At 48.6% G+C, this 21,716-nt stretch overlaps 1 protein-coding gene and 1 long non-coding RNA gene across 15 annotated transcripts in view; one reads left to right on the top strand and one right to left on the bottom strand.

Moving 5' to 3' along the window:
- LOC116948983 (receptor-type tyrosine-protein phosphatase delta-like) overlaps positions 1 to 21,716 on the bottom strand; it is a 614,820-nt gene that overhangs the window by 180,584 nt on the left and 412,520 nt on the right. For 11 of the 13 annotated variants that reach the window (XM_076071855.1, XM_076071859.1, XM_076071861.1 and 8 more), the window contains 2 exons: positions 17,633 to 17,787; positions 12,790 to 12,943 (listed from right to left, as the gene is read on the bottom strand). In XM_076071855.1, the coding sequence (XP_075927970.1) occupies positions 12,790 to 12,943; positions 17,633 to 17,787 (309 nt within the window). The remainder of the gene's footprint in view (positions 1 to 12,789; positions 12,944 to 17,632; positions 17,788 to 21,716) is intronic. The other 2 variants (XM_076071860.1, XM_076071866.1) reach the window with 1 other exon arrangement.
- The window catches only part of LOC142929819 (uncharacterized), a 36,092-nt gene continuing 33,823 nt past the window's right edge, over positions 19,448 to 21,716 (top strand). For both annotated transcript variants that reach the window (XR_012945967.1, XR_012945966.1), the window contains exon 1: positions 19,448 to 19,667. This is a non-coding gene — a long non-coding RNA (uncharacterized LOC142929819). The remainder of the gene's footprint in view (positions 19,668 to 21,716) is intronic.

Genomic DNA, 21,716 nt, shown 5'->3' with positions numbered 1-21,716 from the left:
CGTCGCTGCTCGTGTTTTTATAGTCGCTGATTTTTGTCAAATTTTCTGGTGTTTTAGCTACAATATTTTGGTAATTAGTATTTGTGAGCCTATATCAATCACTTTTTTGAGAATGAAGTAGTAATTAAAGGAAATATTGTTATTAAATGTGTAATTTTGGATTTGCTAGTTGTTTATGTCACTACTATTGCCATTACATTCAGTGATATACGGGAATTACGATTTACGAGTAACAGTACAAAAACGTTACTAAGGATTCTATATGGTGTGGTACGGGCGGAGGTCCATGGGGGGTGACACCACGAGTTACGCACTGGGTGACACCCACCCTAGTGACGCCACTTACCTGCCGGCAGAGCAGGGTGTGGCAGCTGTTCTGCCAGCAGAGCATTACAATGCCACGGAGTGGGTCACTAGGGTGCTTGGAGCTGGCTGCTGGCAGAAGGGGGCATATGTGGACGTGGCACCCCGGCCGGCTGGTGGTGCACGTGATAGGCCGGGATAAAGGATGTGGGACAAAGGTGGACAAGGGGACACGTGAGGTATAGCCCAGAACCTTCTGGTGGGCTCCAGAAGGGGGCGTAGCCAAGGGCGGAGCCAGGCCGGGGACACATGGAAGGTGGCCCAGAACCTTCTGGGAGGTTCCAGAAGGGGGCGTGGCCGAGGGCGGAGCCAGGCCACGCCGGGGGGTATAAAAATGAAGTCCCGAGGCTGGATCAGGGCTGTCTGTCAGTGGAATGGAACCCAAGGTGCTACGTCTTCGTCTCCGGCGTCGTGGGTCAGACAGCGTGCCGGCTGTTCTGACCCGTTAATAGTTATCCCGTGTGTGAACAGTGTCCAAAGGTGTAGAATGAATGTGTGTTGCCTCCTACTATTAGTGTCTCAGAAGTGACTCACTACACATGCAAATGCATCCACAGACACGCACACACAAGGCAAGGCTGTGCGTGACGCACAAATGTAAACAGAACAAAATGTTCACCGGATTCTCCTGAAACGCATGCGTGCCCACAATGATCTTCTGTTTGGTTTTCCGGTGACGAATAATGCTCGTGTGTGATCGGCGCGAGGATCTGGAGGCTAATGGATTTTAAAAAAGCAACCTCTTTTTGAGCTCGAGTGGCTTGAGACTTGGTCACATTTGACCACAATGGCCTCCAAACCATGTCACAGCATGGCTCGGAAACATTCTGCGACACCGACCAGATTTGACCAATGACATAAGACAGACTCGTTTTGTTTCCCAAATAATACTGGTAGACTTTAAACGGCACAATCATGAAGGAAAAAAATACACAATTAAAGAAAAGCCGCGGACGAATATAGAACTACACGGGAGTCTTTGGTTATTTGTGCACAATCACTGCCAGAGCAACATCACCGGGAGATTTCTTTACGCGAGCGTTAAGTGGCAATGGAATGCGACTAAGTAATATGGGAGGAAGCCGAGCAGATTTAAGTGAAGTTCATTTGTTTTACCAGAAGATAACTCAAGAGACCAGGATAGTCTCATTTGCCAGAGTAACCTTGGACCATCATGCAGAAAAATTATACCAGCTAAAAGTTGGGCCACATTATATCGTCAGTAGAATACCAGTGCAGCTAAATCCATGGTGGTATGGTACCATGCTCGAAGGTCTATGCTCCCCACCTTCACTAATCCACGCTGACCAACGTGGTGACGTATAGTTAAGCAGTCCCCACAACCCACGAGATGTGGGGGGGGGCCCTCATCCAGCAGTGGATCGACAAAAGGGCTGTGCAGTGAGGAAGGAGACTCAGGGTGAGGGGCAACAGCGAGGCGGAGAAATGGGAAAACAAAAAGTGAGTCCAGTACGGAGTGGATATGCAACAGAAGGCGAAGGCTTTGTGTACTCGAGGAGGTGCGGTGAAACACGGGTGGAGAATTGTTCTCTGGGGGTAAAATGACAGAATCGAGAAGTGAGAGAATGGGCCGTGTTTTCATTTCGCATCAGCTGCAGCACAATAAAAAAAACAATGCGGTCGAGCGAGGCAGATGCCTTGTGGCCCTGACATCATCATCTTAAACATCATCAGCCATGATAAATCCACTGCTATGTTCTGGACTAGCTTTCTAAGTTCATGAAAAAGTATAAGAATAGGTTTTACCCTGCTCTGCCAATAAAACAGGAGGTGTTAAGATATTCACACACCATACTTGTGGCAAAACGTGCAAACAAACGTGCTCTGATAATATATGCATTGTCCTTGAACCTGATTGGCCTCCACCAGAGACAACGTTCTTCATGGCCTTGTCTAACCAGTGTTAGATCAGAGGACGACGAAAAGGAGAACAGTATGGAGAAATTAAATCTACCCTTGCAAATGTTTGCTATTTCCACACGACAGAACAAGAACACTGCCTAACCGCTGGATGACGGCCTCCACAATCCGCCACCAACTCTCGTGATCCCGAGGTATTATAAGCCACCGAGCACCTGCATGCGAGCGAATCTCTTCGCTCCATCTCCTGGTTTCACGTCCTCTCAGATGCACTCCGTTCCTTGGCGGTCACGCCATCATTATTCTTGACCATCGGCCATCATCTCTTCAAAGCAACATGTCTTGGCCGAAGCCCAGCGTGCATTTCTTAACAGCTTACATTTGTGTCATTCGTTGACCCGAACATGCTCTCAAATCTCTACGTATTCCTTCTTGTCTCTCAATGCAATTCCAAGCGTGCATCTCTCCACGATTCCTTACACACACATTTCCATTCCTGTTCCATTTGTTATCGTTAACGAGCGCGCGTGTCCGTACCACACGTGGTGCACAATGATCCGAGCTCTCTTTGGCTAAGAGACGAGTATGCAAGGGTGGCGTGATACGAACGTTGTTTTTATTGCTGTAGCTGTGTGCGAATAACATGCGCCCCCCCCCACTCCCTTTGCCCCCTTTCCAGCTTCATTATTTCTTGCCGCTTCTCGTCCAGCCCAGCCCAACCCAGCTCGCGTTTTTGTTTCGCCGTTGTGACGCCGTTTACTGCGTCCGAATTCGCTGCATGCGTTCGAATGCTCTTCCTGTACATGGCAGCTCCACTCTCTCAGGAATTCGTCAACCCCCCCACCCCTCGCTTCCTCTGCCCTCACCCCTAGCAATCATTCATTCACTTCGTGGTCTGTACGATGACAATGATCAGTGGCTCGGTGGAGTAATAATTTCTTTTAAAAAAATCTCATTTTTAAGTGGTGGCTGATGTATTACATTACTTAATGGACGTGCCTAATCTGGCTGGGATACTAACATGGACCCAGTGGGATCCTCTTAAGAAGGCCGTTATGGGATTTTTGACGTCACTAAAACAGATAAATTACGGCGTATTGCCTAACGACCCCTTACAATGCGTGGGATTGTTTTTGTGCCCCGAGCAGACACGGGGACATCTCCCGAGTCGCATGCAGGGGTATGCCGCTGCCGGGGTACAAAAAGAACCGGGACATATCATGGGGAAGAAGAACATCTAGCAATACGTGAGGGGAGAATTGCATTTAGATTTAATTATCGTCTCGAGCGGCGAATTATTACACCATTGACTAAAGCCAATACTTTTCGTGTCGCGAGCGACACCTATGAGATTTCCCTCGACTGCGAGCTCATAATGAGGACAATCCTGGCGAAACCGGGACAGGTGGCAACCGTACCTCGTCTCTGCTGCTACGGCGGCTGAACACAATGCCCACAGGTCCCACCCGACAGCCCCACCCCCTCCCCCCAGTGATGAATAGAGAACAGAATGAGAAGAACAACCCTAATCTTAGTATGCAGCCAGCCCAACGGCGCTAGGGAAAATATTGGTTCCTGATGCCCAGAGGATAGCATAAATCCAAGGAGGTTCCGTCACAGCACCTGGAGGTTTGTTTTCGTTGTGATGCGAAATAGACCAACAAGACTGCATTGACACTATATCATTTGTTTTTATCAGCGTTGTCATCATCATCATCATGACAATTGTATGCCTGGAAGGCAGGCATTGGAGAGACGGAAAGATTAATGTTAGATTATAGAAAGTACAAGCGGTTTTTTTTGTAAAAAAAAATATATTTCTCCTGGATAATCCCTTAAAAATGAATCTCATTTAGAAGGGTATTCAGGGTATAATTCAAGCAAAGAACACAATTCAAACTGTCAGTATGTGGGCTTACGCAGGACACGTCACGAGAAGGAATGATGATCACGAATAGTGACAAGAGTGGTAGCCAAGGAATGGAACGCATCTTAGACCGAGGAGACAGGGTACTGAAATCGGCTAGTGTACAAGTGTAGATTGCTGAGAGATGGTGATAACTTCATCCTGCAGTGGAATTATCATGGGCGCAGGATAACGATGATGAAAATCACACGATTGCTATGAAGCAAGCAGCAGTCACCCGTAACAATTATTAGCGCCAAAGCACCCTTGATGCACAAGACCTCATTGAGGTGACCACAAGGGCTTGCTAGGTGCTGTAGGTTGTGTGGCCGTGGCTTCCTGGAGTCAGCGAAGGTTTGCACAGAGCGATCTTATTCTCCCGGTCGTTGCTGTGGAATTTCCTTTTCAAGGTCAAGCAACAACAAAATCTAATTTTATCAAAGCCATCTCAATAAGCCTCGGGGGGCCTGGTGCCACTCCTCCCTTCTTGTCATCGCCTCCGCAGTCTGCTCTCAGCGCCGCTGCCTGCCTCTCTTGTCCACCGTCCGACCAGCGCAATCGTTCTCCCAAAAGCAAATTACGCTAAGTGAGGCAAACGCCCTGATCCGTTATACACTTCATCGATTGTACGATTTTTTTTTAGAAAAAGAGAACTAAAAAAAATATATAACAATGAAAGGCAACAATTTTCATTATTAGTTTGTATTACTCCACACTGGATCTGTTTAGAGCAATCGATACGACCTATTATTTGCGCAAGTGATCAACTAAACTCCGGTCCCTTTCCTAATAACCCGTTTCGCACGACGCACGTTTTTGTTGATGTGTCCAAAGGAAAAGCCCATTTTTGAAAAGCCCGAGGCCTTGCAGTAAGTGCTGCGCTCTAGGAGACAGCCGTGGATGGAACTGAATGGTGCAATATCGCAAGAGGATGCAAGAACCGGTGATCCGCAGTTACTCTTTTTTTTTTTTTACCAGGTAAGGCCCACTGAGTTATGTAGCTTTCATTCAGAAGCGACCTGGCCATGAATGATAGCTCAACAAAGTGGCTCATCATGTGAACATTTACAGCAGCCAAATACTCTAAAACGCGTGATGTTGATTCTAAATGTGGAGGAAAAAATCGGAGGACGCGGAGAAAAACCCACGCGGCCAACAGAAGAATATTCAAACTCCAAATATACAGGCGTCAGGGTGGGAATCGAACCCACAACCTCCTGTATGCCAAGAAAGGTAGTTAACATCTCGCCATCACTGGCCGAGGCCAGTCTTACTCTCTTACACACGAATCTGAAATAAAATCATACCACAGAGCGCACGCACCTAGCATAGTTCCAGGTTTCATTACACACTTCACAGGTTGTTGAGCTCTGCACCACTAACAGGTCAACCTTGGCAATATTTTACGTGTTGTGTTTTAAACATGTTATATAATAATCATTATCATCATCATCATCAAAATGCACTTTATTTACCTAGGAAAGCCTCACCGAGTCTCAATATTTTATCACAATGGCCCTGCGAGATTGGGATGTTTGGCCAATCCAAATGAAAATAAAAATAGTTTTTGGCATGTGGAAGTGACTGGAGATCCCGGAGAATACCCACACGTACCAGGGCGGTGGCAAAGCTCTCGCGCGGCTAGATTCAACAATCCATTGCCAAACTGCCTTCTCATGGCCACCTTACAGCCCAAGTTAGATTAGCCTAGAATGTTATATACCTCCCACCCCAAGTGACTGCAGGTCTTGCTAATTGGGGACAAAGCCTGTGGCGAAATGAGGAGAGATCATTCGAGCAGTGCAAGGCCCCGGAACATGCGTGTTATATCCCCTCTGAACACACGTGTTATATCCCCCCTGAACACGCACGCATGTCATTTCCCGTCAGAAAAAGGCGTGTTATATCCCCCTCCAACGAGGAATGATTGGTGACTGTGAAGCAATCCTGTTTTTTTTTTGCAGGAGGAAACCTGCTGCCGGTGTCTGATTCGGCAAATTTGTAGTTTTTTTTTGTATGGTTCAAAAATGAATAAAGTTACGGTTGGAAACGACCCGAGCGTGCCATTTTAGTGCGTTTCACCACGTTGGAGATTTGTGTGGCGCGTGGCTCAGCAATTTAGAGCATTTGGCTGCTGTACATTTCCACATGATAATCCACTTCAATGAGGCATGATTTGTGATGGCCAGGTTGCTTCTGAACAAAAGAGCTATATAGCTCAGTGGGCTTTACCTGGTAAAATATATTTTAAAAAATGTTTAACTTTTTTTTACCGCTTTGCACGTTGGAGCCTGAAAACTCGATAAACTTTAAATGCTTCATAATGTGATTACGTTAACATAATCTATAACAACAATTGTTTTCAGGGTCAGTACAGTGATGACCATTTAATAATTCAAAGGGCAATTAAAAAAATGTGTAAGGACACCGAGAATATAACATCGCACCGCTGTGGCAAACCTATTATTGCGAACTCAACTGCACCTCCAACCATGGAGAGGTTCCGAGCACCTGCCATGCGATGAGCTAAATTAGGTACTTTGAAGCTTGGAATGAGGATTACACTTACGGCCATTGGATTAAATTATCACTTGAAGGGGAATGGAGACAGACGAGCATGAGCTGAGAGCTGAGTGTGCAGAAGACACGGCGGCTAGCGGAGTGAAGGATGAACTCAAGAGATCAGGACAATGGAAATGTTTATCCACTCAAGGTCTTGACTCAGAGAGCTGGACAAAGACGACATGATAAAAGAAGGGTTTTTTTTCTTTCCATAGTAGCATTAAAAATCCACCGTTAGGATTTCAAGCTACGAGGATCTAGTGTCTGGTGCCTGGTGGACTTATCAAGGGCAATGGGAGGTCAACTTGGACGCGGCCACTCAACTCCCAAACTCGTTGCCCTGTCGTGCAAGATGTAGGTGCGTTACCAACATTAATCAGCTTTGAGCATCCCCCCACATTCAAAAATACATTGCAGTTCTCCGCTGTGTGTTCGGATAGTACCGCGTGTCGCTCGGCATGCAGTCTGACATTTCGCTCAACATGCTGCTGGGGCTTCTTCAGGGACTGAAATGAGATCCTAAATTGAGTCCTGAATCGTGTTCCTGAATGAGCTTCCAGCACATGGAGCGAAACGTTGGACATCGTGCTGAACAAAACCCAGGTAAAAGAAATAAAAACCCAAAATTCTTAGGATGGCCATACATGGCACGATTGTTAAAAACATCAACATTGAATTGCATGCTGATGTCAATTAGCTGCAATTATTTTAATGCAGGTTGTGGGCGTGGGTGCAGCAGCATCAACCACTACCTGCCACCAAGTGCACCCCAAATCCATCTTGTATTCAAAGAGTCCAGGAAGGACTGCTGAGCAAGCACAGCTGATCACTTTAATACATCATGCATCTGTCATAGCCCACGATAGATTTGTCCATGTCAGGCTGTTGAAACCGCGTCTGGCCGTGACATATCTCTGATTATTTTTTTTGTCCGGTTGCACTGAAAATGCAAATGGCACAAAACATCGGAACATCGTGCTGAAGAAAATACCTTGCATTCTGAAGAAGAGGAAGAAGAAGCAGAGGAAGAAGAGGCAGAAGAAGAAGACATCGGATGGAGCTATATAGACCATCCTTAAAAACCTACGCAGGCGTAATTACCTCTCCTATAATCTCAGGTCGAAGCTCCCTGTTGTTAGAAGCGAGTTTGTAAATGCTCCTGTGCAGGCGCCGCTGTCATTGCTACGTAAGTGGAATCCAATGAAGAGTCCCAAATCACATCAACAAATGCAGCCAAGGACCGAGCAACTTACACTGCGAGGGCATTCACATTACGTTCACACTCAACGCCTGGGTGCCAGAGAGTTTGGGACAAATCCCGCGGCATGTCAAGATGAACATTGAGGCTGCTCGTGCCTTTTGACCCAATCGGCCTCAACGCAATGCGTCCGATCTTGTCAGATCGCGGAGACTTAAAGCAGAGCCAAATCTGAATAGTGCTCGGATTGGGTGACCACCGTGCATAAAACAAAGAGCCATAGGTTACTGCTGCAGTGCTACATCGATGGCCCAAGTGCAGTTAAACAACCTCACCACCGCCCCCCGATGATTTGCGCGGCGTGAGGGAGGCCTTCATCCAGCGGCGGATTGACAAAAATGGTCTGCACAATGAATACGTGGACCGAAGTTGCTGCCCCAGAGAGACCCGCAAGTGAGTGGTTAAGCGTAAGGAAAGAGAAATGAAAATGGACCGGAGAGAGGGAGGGAGATAGCGAGATGGAAGAGTTGTGCAACATCAAAAGGAGCAGTTCTAAAAGGGGGTGATCAAGAAAGTCTGACAGAGCCCTGTGGATGCGAGAAGTACCCCCCACCCCACCCCACCACACACACACACAGGTACCCTCGAGGCTGTAAAGCAAAGGGGGGGGGGGGGGGGAAGAGGGTGCCTCAGTGGCATGCACTTCTCAGCGAACGGCCACCAGCTGTTCATGTAGATAACGGGACGAGGGCGGCGTGAGATGGCGATTAATCTTTCTGTAATGCACGGGGACATGCAGGTCGAGGGGGGGGGCAGGGTAATGGCAGAGGTTTGTCGGGCGACTTAAGGAAGCCGGCGGGGGGGGGGGGGGGTGGCGGGAGGCTTAGAGGTCGTGGGCTTTGGCGTTAAACAACGAGTGCTCTTGTTTGGAGACCCCCCCCACCGCAAGGCATTCTGGGTTTAAAATGTACACGATGGAAGCACAATGGCGATGGCTGCAGAGTTCGGCAAATTCCAATAAAATACAAAAGTCGATGTTTTCGCCGATAAGCTTTTAAGCCAGTTTTCTCCCACAATTCCCCGAATATACACGTGGGTGACATTTAATTAAGATAAGGAAAAGTTTTTTGTGCTTATTTTTTTTTTCATTCCGCTGCAGTTGCAATGTAACGGCGGGGTGCTGTCGACCCCGCATGCTGCCGAACGATGAGCAATTGTAATATTAGCGCTGGGAATAAAGTCCATGGAATGGAAGGAAAGAGATTAGAAAGGACATTTGTTTTTTAATGGAACGTGATTAAGTTAGATGGGGAGCGAGCGATTAGGTGTAGGATTTGGGGGACGAAGATACAAGTGAGCAGCTTGAATGGATGAATTAACTTGCGTTTGCGCTTCGTTCCGTCGCGAAGTGAAACGTCGCGCAGATCTCCGTATTGGCAGCTCGGGTTGAAATTAAAGGTCAGGATTAGACATTCAAATTCAGGGTTGGGTTTGGGGGGGGGGGGCGGGCGGTCTGACATTCGACGTTACAGTTATCGTTTTTGTGTTCGAATTTAAAACTTGAGACGTGCTCGAGATTAATTTAAATCTTGTGGTGCCACAGGAATTGAGAGCTCCCAAAAACGTCTGTCTGTGCACACATCTGTGCCTCCCTCTCTCTGACACTATGTTATAGTGTCTGTGTCTGCGTTTCTCCATGAATCTTCACTCTGTCTCTCCCCATGTCTCTCTCGCCATCTTATCGTCGGTCTCGCTATGTCCCTCTGTATATACATTATATTTAGATCTGCATCGATTTATTCGTTGTTCAGTCTGTGTGCATAACTCTTTGTCCATCTCTCTAAGCATTGATCTGTGTTCGTCTCTCCAACACTCTCCTCATATTCATATCTCGTATGCCTCTATATGTCTGTCTTCTCTACATTTCAGCATTGCTGACCCATTTTCTCTCTCCATCTATCTCTCTTTTCACATCTCTCTATCTTCACAACTTGAATGTCTCTCTGTCTGTCTGTATTATCTGCGTTCTCCATAGCTATCTCTTTCTGGGTCTGTCTCTCACCGTTTCTCTCTCTTCCCATCTTTCTTTCGTGCTCTCTCTCTCTCTCTACGTATCTCCGTGTACCTCTTCACCCCTGAACAGTTTTCCCACTTAGCGTCGAGACCGTTCTGGACGCGTGGTTGTATATTTTTCTTTGCCTGCTTATTTATTACACTGCTTACGCGTGTATATACCACAGGGTACGCGTCATGGGGGAAATGTCAAGGAAATTGTACGCCGCATGGTGCAAGAGGCTGTAATCGAGACGTAAAACTATAAACTATTTTTTATTTTACCAGGTAAGGCCCACTGAGCTATATAGCTCTTTTTTTTAGAAGCGACCTGGCCACAAATGATAGACCAATGACGTTGCTTATCATGTGGCAAGATGTTAATATCCTCGCCTGATATACAGGAGGTCGTGGGCTCGATACCAACCTGTATATGTAGAGTTTGTATGGCCATGTGGATTTTCCTCCGGATCTTCTGGGTTTTCCCTACACGTTTAGAAACATGCGTTTAGAGTATCTAGTTGCTAAAAATTTCCACATGATAAGCCACTTCGCTGAGCAATCATTTGTGGCAAGGTGACTTCTGAATAAGAGCTAAATAGCTCAGTGGGCCTTACCTGGTAAAATAACAAATGTTTTAGTCAAGTACTCTAAGCGCATGTTCATTCTAAATGTGGAGGGAAAAACCGGAGGACCCGGAGAAAAATCCACGTGACCACGGGGAGAACACGCAAACTTCAAATATACAGGCATCAAGGTCGGAATCGAATCCCCACGACCTTCTGAATACCGAGCGAGGTAGTTAACATCCGCAGCACCCCCTGGCTCAAGTTACTCACTTCATCTTATCGGCTGCGGGCACGGATACAACTGTATGCTTGAGTTGCAAAGGCAGTGTGCGTGCGTGCATGTGTGTTAGGTATGCGGTTGTGGGAAGCGGTAGTGTAGTGGTCGATTTTCACTCACGACCAATAACAGTGGCGAATATTTGAACCAGTCCTGGGCCTCCCTTAGGTTGACCCATTCTTAAATCAGTTCTTGGATCAGTGTGCAACCATCAGCACTGGGGAGACAAAGGCGACCAAGCGTGGCGGTGGCCACTCACTCCCTTCACGTGCCGTGTCGGCCTTCGTAGGAACTCGCTCACAGCACTTGCCCCAAAAAGTCTGCTCAAGGCTATACGGGGGATCTTTGTCTTTGCCATGTTGTGCAGGTGTGTGCTGATGTGGCTCGTTTGCGTGCATGCTATGGGAGCATTTAAGGTGGAATTTGCATGATGAATGTGAATCCACTCACAGGCTGGTGTCCCCCCCCCCCAAGCAAGTATATGGCCTTGATGCCACCCAACTAAACAAAAAAACTCGACGGTTAAACTACATGACTGTTGAGGGACTGTCATTTGTGTGTCTGAGTCGGTGAGTTGCACAACTTAATTTGATACTCTTTGGTTTTTTCGGTAAAGTCACGTAGGTAAAAAAATCAATAAAATAAAAGAAAACGACTCAATTAAATCACGACGTTTCAGAGGCAACACAAGCCTCCGTCTTCAGGTGGAAACCGTCGCAGCAAAATTGCCGTGACGGTTTCAACTAAATTAAATCACGTCGTGATTTAATGTAGTTGTTTTCATTCGTTTTCATTTATTTTACTTTATTGATTTTTTTACCTACGTGACTTTACTGGAAAAACCAAAGAGTATGAATACTTGCAGTCATGAAAGCTTCAAATCTAGAACTTAATTTGAGTAAAAAAATGTTTTATCGTATAGCGTCAAGTGTGGGCTCATTTTGACTGGAAGGAACCAGCGGCTTAAGGTATCGATTATGAGTTTGATCTTTGCTCGGTAACATAAACTATTAGGGTTTTTTAGAAATGTGTAAACTCTCTTCCCATTCCTTTGGGGCTTTTCTGAGAGAAGGGAAATCGGAGTAACATATGGGGAACAAATGGAGCTCTCGAGGCGTATTTATTTTAATCGCGAAACAAGACACGGAACAATGCGTCAGTTAATCAATTCGGGTTCGTTCCTGGCCTGACAATGCATTGCACTGCATAGTGGGGAGTGAAATTCGATTCGCTTTTATGCATCTTACATGTCGAATGCAATGGGCACGTACGGTGCTGCAGTCACACACTTGCAACGTGAACAGAAAGTAAGAAAAAATAAAATGACAACCCCCAAACCGTGATGAGTTAACTAAATCAGGAGGGCGAGTCACGACATTTGCCGCCGTACAGCTTGACACGCACGTTAGCCGGCGCGCTTGACGCCCAACGCACCGGAGCCTGTGACCATTACCACGTGATCAGGACGTCCTCGTGGCCAACGCCGTCGATTCCACCTCCACCCCTCTTTGCCAACGCTTTCTAGCCTCCCTCCTCCACCTCCTGAAACTGCTGCGCAGTAGGCACGCGGCCTCAAAGACCTGCCGTAACAATGTCTCCGGCACATGCCCCTTCGATGTGCGAAAACATCGCTGGATCTTTAACGCTCGATGCCTTGCAGCGGACGGCGCGTGTATGGTATTTACGGTTGCGCCGTACGTTGAACTTCTATCGCACCGCACGTGGCCGACCGTGCTAATCGGAGCTGCGGCAAGGATGGGTGGGGGGGGGACAACAGACTAAAAACTACACACACCCACAGCATCATTAACCAGGCTCGTTGCCGGGCTCCAACCGCGAAGCGTCGCGACGACGACGAGCAGTAAAACGCCGAGGTGTGGTGTTGCGGCTATGCAGGGCCACATGGCGGCTATGCTGGGGGGGGGGGGGGGAGTCGGGTAGAAGAGGTACGGGGAGTGAGGAGGCGGGCGGGTACCCTCACCGGTCGATCCGACTTGCAGCACGCTGAGCTGGGCGCTGGCGGTGACCACACCGCCGCCGTTGGAGGCCATGCACTCGAAGGTGCCCTCGTCGCGCTGCGGCCGAAGCGGCTGGATGCGCAGCACGGAGCCCAGGCCGCCGTCAAACTCGATCACCTGCACAACAGAGACAAAGACGCCGCCACCCCCCCCCACCCCACCCCGTACAGCCTTAAGAGACTGTTTGGGACAAGCGCTGTTAGCGAGGAGCACCTACGAAGTACGGCACGGCACACGAAAAGGGTTGGTGGCCGGCGCCACGCCCCGACCGCCTTTGTCTCCACCAGTGGCGATGTTTACACACCGCACCAGGTACTTATTTGAAGCTGAGTCGACCTAGCGGAGGCCCGGGACCAGTTCAGATAATCGTCACTGGTGTTGGCCGTGAGCGGGAATCGAACTCGGGACGCTGGGTTTGTAGCACAGCGTAGCGCTAACCGCTACACTACCACTGTCACCTGCACGCACACGTGCACCCACACAGGCAGACGTCACCACCGACGTGATACGCATGCATATATGTATGTAGAACTTCTTTTGCGCCGTACGTAGCCAACCGTGCTAATCGGAGGTACGGGGGAAGGACAACAAACTAAAACACAAAAAGGAGTTCTCAAGAAATGAGTTTTCTTGAGAACTGCTTCTTTAGAACTGCTGATACGGGACGGGAGGCTTTACATGCATGCACGCACTCGTTCGCCTACTGTAGGTGCTGTACCACCGGCATACGCGCACACAACACACCTGACAGATATCCCCCTGTAGCCCTAATAAACTGTTGGGGCAAGTTCTGTTAATGGGCATCAATTCAAATCAGCGCAATGCGCGAGGGAGTGGCGGTGCAGCCAACGCAACAGACACACCACGCCTCTTGTCTCCCAAGCGCCGACGTTTACACGCTGCACTGGGCACTTAATTGAGGCTCAGTCGGCCTTCCGAGAGACCCAGGACCAGACATTTGGTTAATCGCCACTGGTGTTAGCCGTGGGACCGGCAATCGAACCCAGTTCGCCGAGATTGTAGCACAGCTCTCTGACCGTGGCGCCACCGCTCCCCTAGCACGCATTCACACGCAAATGCAGACCCACGTGGAAATCACATTCACGCATGCGCGCACAAATACACAGCAACGCGCACACATGAACGAGCAGCATAAACATGTACAATCACAGACGATATGTATACGGACACGTAAACAAACACGCAGCCGGATATTAATAATGCGCACAGGTTCATTAGTAAATTCACATGGGAGGTTATTATAAACTAGCCTAGACACACAGCAAACCACTAAAGGCACAGCCACATTTGCATGCTTTGCCGTACACATGTGTAAGGGGTAGAGAGATGAACAGGCATCCCAAACATTACCTCGTCAACGCCCATCATCTGCACTGAGAAACAATGATGGACACACACAGATAACAACCGCGTGGGGATAAAGAGACGTGGATACACCACCAACAACACAAATCCTCGGAAGAATGGCTTTCAAGAGCGTACATGTGTACACATACGCGCTAACACGCGCGCAGACTTACAGGCATGTGTGTCAAGGCTCGCATGGGCGGACACATCAAATTACAGACTTGGATAGGCACACATAACAAGTAGCGCACGTGCACAACACTTTAGCATTCATTCAGCAGTCCCACATGCACACAACACACACGTACACACCACGCATGCACAACCGCACGAATATACACACGTACACACATACACACTTGCACAAGCACACAAATGTATACACACACACACAAGCGTGCTGATTTAACAAGCCACACAGCAGGTCACAGAAGAACAAGCCACACAGGCACTGTGAACAGTCAATGCCATGGTATGACATAAATACATCTCCAGCAAAAAGGTAAAAAAAAATTGTCGACTGTCGCTTTTATGGGGATTTATTAACCAAACAGCTGCGAAGTTGAATGTCCCACTTTCAGCTATATCCGTGGTCGTGTTTGCTTTTTTTCTCCAGGTCCTCCGGTTTTTGCCTCCACATTTAGAAACACGCATTGAGATTGTTGAGATTATTTTGGTGCTATAAATGTCCAAATAATGGGGCCACTTTGTTGAGCTATCATTTGTGGCCAGGTCGCTTCTGAAAAATAGGTTAACACCTTAGTGGGCTTTGCCTAGATGGATGGGGATGGTTTAATTGTATTTGTATGCGTTTGGGTGGTTTGTTCAGCTTTATTGTACTTGCATTACTATCATGCTGTTGTACTGTTTGTTGTAACGTTCTTACCTGCCCCGACTGGACATCTGTGAGAAAGAGCTTTATAGCTCATCGGATTCCTCTAGTCTAAAGACATTGATTCTGATTCTGACAATCCAGTAATCACTGTTACATTGCATTTATGGCTTTATTTTGGTGATTTCGAAAACTTTTTTTGGTTTGGCCATGTTTTTGTTTATTGTAGTATGGAGTTAGACTGATGGCCTTAATCTTAGTTGTCTTGTGGTTGTTGTTGTTGTTTGACTTGCATCCCACTGGGATTTTTACACACAGCGTCGGTGTACGGTGCTATTTCAGGAATATTTTGATGTTTTTCCTTGATTTTTTGTTTGCACAGTCACATAGTCACTTTAAGATGTTTTCTTGTTCATGTTTTGTTTTTTTCCGATTGCACCCGATTCAAGAGCCGAATGGCTCACAGGGCTATACCAAATAAATGTAACTATAAATGGAACGATAAGTAACAGTTGCTAACTGGGGAACAAAACCGTGAGCATCACCGCAACTTTGGCACGAAAGGAACACTTCTCTTGCAGGGCAACTGCAGTCAGGAATCCTTACACTAACAGAGCCGAATGCTACCTGATTAAAACCTGGGCACCATTTTCAGAGTTTTTATTTCATTCTTCCTTGCGGTCCACCATTCCACGTTGTAACCGGCGAGCGCGCTGAATGCCAAGAAAATTGAACATTTTATCTCCGGCTCTTCTGACACGAAAATGAACAAAAAATATGGGTTCTTTTGTGTGAACTTTCTCATTACTTCAAAGCAGGCACAAAACATTCCACCATTTTTACAAAGGTGTTTTCCCGGTCCCTTTGATTAAGTCTCACAAAACTTCCATTGCAGTCATAGTTTGGTTATGATCGTAGATGCACAGAGGGGTGACTTTGACCACGAAGCGAAGGTCACGCCGGGCAGAGCCTCTCGCGCAAATTTAAACGGCGCCTTCCGATGAGCACGGTTGGCTACGTACGGTGCGAAAGAAGTTTCAACAAACATGCACGCATGCAACTCCACCGTTGAATGCGCATACAACTCCACCGCGCGGCAAGTGGAAAACCGAGTGAGACGAATGATTGCGCGATCCTCGCTACCATCGCAGGCAGCAGCAGCAGCGCGGTGACTTGCCAAGAACGCACACAACCAGGCAAACTCTGGATAGGCGTACGCCACAACAAACTCGAGCAGCTTGCTCCGCAAAGACACAACGTGAAAGGGAAACCAGGCGACACAACACACGGATATGTTTTTTCGAAAGCAACGTCACTGAATGGTGTTTCTCTTCAACCGAAGGAAACCCACAGGGTAGGTTGCGAGCGGCACGTTCGCAAGTCCCGCGAACGTTTCTTGCCCCCTCCGCTGCGGGACTTTCGCCACCTGCCAACGACGGCAGCCAAACGTCGTCCCATCCTCCCGTGGTTTCTGCTTAGCCGCGATTGCTCGTGGTCCCCGATCGGAAATGTTTTCACCCACCGGCGGGCATCTGCCAGGTTCACGCCATCGGCGTGGCACACGCTGACGGGCCCAGAGTAGGCTGGCACCCTAGAACCCCCTTCAGTCGGCACCTGATTTCCGGCTCATTGCTTGAGCTTCACCTCTCTTTGGGCCCATTTGACTATTTTCGTGACGACGTCACGATTTTGACGCCGAATACAAACAACTGCGTTGGGAGCGTGGAGGCTCTCCGCGCCGTTTGCGCGCGCGTAAGATCTGGCGGCTCGTGAGAGGGGACAAAAAAGTGAGCGTATTGAGTGACGGAACTTTAGAATAACGCCCGACGTGTAAAAAAAGCCGCAACAACAAGAGGCCACGCAAGCTCACTCATGCACACAGCGCCTGCGAAGCGTGCATGCAGACATGCAGGCACGCACGCACGCACGCCAACACCCTCTCCTCTGCCCCGCAGGCTTGAACACCAAACGCTGGCTTTGCCACCCAAGACAAATCGGTCGCAGCCAATATTAGCAGTGCCTTAACAAGGGTAAGGGCCGGCAGACGACTGCCTCGGGCAGCCCTCCCGTGGGGGGGGAGGGGGGGGGCGCATCGTCCAACTTGGAAACGAAGCAATTAATGGCAGCTGGTGCCTCAACATTGTGCTGGGGCGTTGCAAGGATGGCGTCTTGGCCCAAGGTGCCAAAATGTTTAGTTTCGACTCTGAATGTTGAGGAGGGCAGAGGGGAGAGCGCTGCGCCGTTTTGCTCATTACACACAAAGAGTCAGTGAGTACATCTCAAGCTATTTTAATCATCCACAGGTGTATCCGAGGCGAGGGCCGTAGTGGGTGGGCGGTGAGGGAGAGAGGCGACCACCTCGTGTGTGGAGCAGACGAGAGGAAGAGCCATTTCCTCTCCCTCTCTCTCTCTCCGGCGTGATTTACGACACCAGCCCACCAACGTCCCTCCCAGGGAGCAAAACTCCCCCTCATCTTTTTTACACTCCTCCTTAAGAATTATTCATCGCGTACGATTTTTCGTTTTTGTTTTTATTTCTATCCCAGAATACACCCATGCGGAGCGACCTAGGTGTGTGAGAGTGCGTAATCGAGAGTGAAACCTACTCCCTGTACCTCGAAGCGCTGGGCGCTCACTCTCTTGCCCTTCTTCAACCACGAGATCTGCGGCCGTGGGTTGCCCTGGGCCTTGCACACGAAGGAGGCCACGCCACCGGACACACCCGTCTGGTCCGCAGGGGTCCGCGTGAACCATGGTGGAGCTGCTTGGTCATGCGAGGGAGGGGGCAGAGGGGGGGGTCAGAGAGAAAGATGCTCGCCGAGCTGCATTGGCTTTGGGTTGCTGAACAAATACGTTATAAGGTCGCGCTCGTTACATACACAAAGTGCTTGCCATAAATGAGCCACAATATCTTGCTGATCTCATCAAAAGCAGCATAAACCATCACGCGAACTATAGTCTCGCAGCAGTGGCGTTTGGCTGGTCATCGAACAAAGGCGGTCACCGCATCGCGCGCTTTCAGATCCTATTTTTGCTGCCATCTGGAATGCTCTTCCAATATTAAGAAATGTTACATCTTAATAAAAAAACAAATTCTTTAGAACTGCTATTTGTGTTTCGTTTGTTGTCCTTCCCCCCTGCACCTCCAATTATCACGTTTGGCTCAAGCACACTTTGCACGTGACGCCTGTGTTGCTCTGATATGAGTGGTATGTGTTAAGTCAGAACCGCGTTACTTTGCAACAGACACTTGGAAGTCTCATTGGGTCTTCGGCTGGCAAAATACAGTCTATCAACTGATCCCAAGCAGTTACATATCAATGGTAGTAGATTCTGTAGGAATATATTATCAAGGTTGCTGGGCACAGGCCTAAAAAGGCCCAAACACGCCAAGTGGCCAGCAACAAATAGCACTCTTAAGAGTGGCAATAGTTAACACGATTCTGGAATTGAGCAAGATTATATAAGTACTTGAGCAAAGAGACAACGGGAAGAAATTCGAAACTTGAGCAGTGCACGGGAAGAAGCAGAGAGCCACAAATCATGGTGTTCTTTGAGCAAGTCATGTTAGCATGCAACTATGAAGGCCAGAATGGCGTAGGAGCGTATTGTGTATCCACCACCAAGCCTGGCTTCCTTTCCTCCCCAGTGCCATTTACAAATCGCACCAGGTAGCCTGCTCATCTAATGCCAAGTTGACCTAGGAGAAATGGCCCATCACCAATTCACATATCCATCACTGACGTGGCTGAGATCAAGGAATCGATCTCAGGTCGCCGGGCTCGGAGTGCAATCTGCTAACGACTACTTGACGCGCCCATGCACACACACAGACCACATCGCTTACGAGCGTACAACCAAGCACGCGGACAGAAACGCGCACGCGTGCGCCCGCACGGCACACACAAGTTACACGATCCGCGAGGACATCGGTCTGACGACGGTATCAAATGGGCACTCCACGGCGGCACTGCATTGTGTGTACCGCGGCTGCCACAGCAGCCTCAATGAAGTCACATTGTGCGGCACCTTTTTGTCGGGCTTGAAGCGAGCGAACACGCACGCATTGCTCACAGCCCAAAATCAAGGGCATACGCGCCGCACTGTAATAAAGCAATTCTTATGGAAGCGACCGCCACGCAGGCGTGCGAGTGCACCGGCTGACAGCATGATTGAAGCGTGCGCCGGCGGTGCGGCGTGTAACGGACTCTGGGCTCGTGTACAGTAACGCGCTTTTGTGCCAGAACATTCGTCTTGTTCTGGTACATTAACTACACGTGAAGCGCTTTCCCCCCCCCCCCGTCGCACCCGTTAACCACCGGCGATTGGCTTAGCACAAACACCCGGCCGCAACGGCGATTTGTAAATCAGCGCGCGAGGTTCTGGCGGCGCGAAGCACCGCTTTGTGCACACGCCCGTCTGTGACGGCACGACGCGAGAATTTGCGCCCGGTTATTTATTAACTAAAATTTCTTGACGCCACGCCATTTGCGCGTATGTTTAAGACGTCGGGTTTTCAAATAGTTCGCCCGGCGCTTACGCGACTGAAGGCACGAGCTTGAGCAACAAACGGATCAACAAAAGAGCAGGAGACGCTTGGTCCATTCGTCTAGCGCAAGGGGCAAGGCCGCCTCTCGGAAAGTAAGTGCGCACAGCCCTGAATTAACATTTTCATCGTGGGAACAATTTACTCTGGGACTGGATGAAAAATGATCGTGGGTGCAGGAGGCACCAGGCCCTCACGAGAGCATCTCACCAGGGCTCTTCTCCTTTTAACCCTTTCCCCATTGCGAGATGACTGGCAAGTTGTGGGGCGTGGGCCCCCCCCCCGTTCACCGCTGAATCTCGGAATGCGTGAGCGGTTCAGCGTCAATTTTATTTAGAGGCATAGCACCGCTGTTTTTAAAGACATTGCACTCACCGGAGAGACGTGTAGCGACACGACCGCACTCTACGATAGCGAGCGCCGAACTATGCCACACTCCCTCCCGCGTGACTTTGCAGGAGTCTCGGTACGTCTTCAGGTGGGAAGATGTACCGATAAACATATTTACTTGAGCTTTTCCTTCCAATTATGTGCCAGGTTGACCACACATCTCGGCCACGCTTGAAAAAATATAAAAATAATGGTAATGATATTACCCCCTTTACCCACTAAAGTCACCCTGTACCTTGTTTCCAATCTCTCCCTGAATTCTAGTCGATGGCAACTTGGGTTGATTCAAAGACAAGTGAGGCCCGCCTTTCTCAGAAAGGTATATTCACGCTCAGCCTGATTACTGACATGCAATTCAGGCCAAGCTCAAGACGCGACATTTTCTGGGAAAGATTCAGGCTCGTGCCTGAATATTGGCAAACAACGTAAGTAATCTAAAAACATTGAAACAGGTGTGGGGGGTGGAACTCGAGTACCTATTCGAGTTCTCTTTAACAGGAGGGTCCTGAATTGGGATGTTTGGTCAATTCAAATTATACCACTTGTGGCATGTGGTAGAAAAATGGAGCACCTTGAGAAAACTCAAGCATCCACAGATTCCAAAATCCTTGCTATATCCCCTCATTACTTGGCCACATAAGAGCCCAAATCTACAAAACCTGGTATGACCAGCCAGTCTCCCATCTAAGATTGAATGAGGCTCAACAACCCTGTTTGGCTTCTGCAATGTGATGGGATACGATGCATTTATAGTGATTTGGTCATAATGTGGCACTTGTGCCAGTTATGCACCACTTTATTGGCGATTCTCCCCAGCATTCCCACTCCAGCTGGAAGTCCTTCTGCTCAATTCCCGTCACTTTATATGACGCGAGAGCTGCCCAAAAAATGCATTGCTTAGAGTTCAAATTCTCATCTCTGTACACCACTGTTTCTAGGCCTCTAGCCCCACCACTGGCAGAATTAATTTGTGAACTACTGGACTTGCAGGTTAACGAGGCTTACCAAAACTGCTTCATTATCTCTCTCCACTTTTGACTCATTAGCACCGGCACTGTACGGGGTGATACAAGAACGTTGCCCATTTGTGACCATGGCGTGATTCGCACGGAGAGGCCAGAGAAGCAATTAAAATGGAAATAACACACGTGCATACAAAGACAAAGATCCCCCCGTATAGCCTTAACAGACTGTAGGAGCAAGTGCTGTCAACGAGCACCTATGAAGGCCGACACAGCCCACGAGGAGATGGGTGGCCAGCACCATGCCCGGACACCTTTGTCTCCCAAGTGGCGATGTCTACGCACCACACCAGCTACTCATTCGAGGCTGAGTCGACCTAGGGGTGGCCCAGGACCGGTTCAGATAATCATCACTGGTATTGGCCGCGAGCGGAAATCGAACTCGGGTTCGCTGGATTCGTAGCGCAGCGCACCTAGTTGTTACGCCACTGCTCCCCACACAAACAGAGACGCACACACGGAGCCAGGCACATGGAGAGTGGCCTGCTGGTGTGTCGTTACCTCGGCACTGGCGGCAAGTTTTTATGAAATGTACGAGCTGCGTTATGTCATGCAAAAGGGCCGACATACGTTCACAGTGCTCGGCGAGCCCAGCTGAGGGCAGTGTCACAGATTAGGAAGTATTGACCTTTAAGCTAGATTCGTGAAAAAAAACACAACGCTCGCAGATTATGCAGTACTGACGTAGATAAGGTAGGATAGCCAGACCAATAAATAAGAAATAAAATGCAA

The sequence above is a fragment of the Petromyzon marinus genome, chromosome 35 (assembly GCF_048934315.1).
Source record: "Petromyzon marinus isolate PM22_M1 ecotype Great Lakes invasive population chromosome 35, UKy_Petmar_22M1.pri1.0, whole genome shotgun sequence".
NCBI lineage: Eukaryota > Metazoa > Chordata > Hyperoartia > Petromyzontiformes > Petromyzontidae > Petromyzon > Petromyzon marinus.
This window is presented reverse-complemented; position numbering and strand designations above follow the sequence as displayed.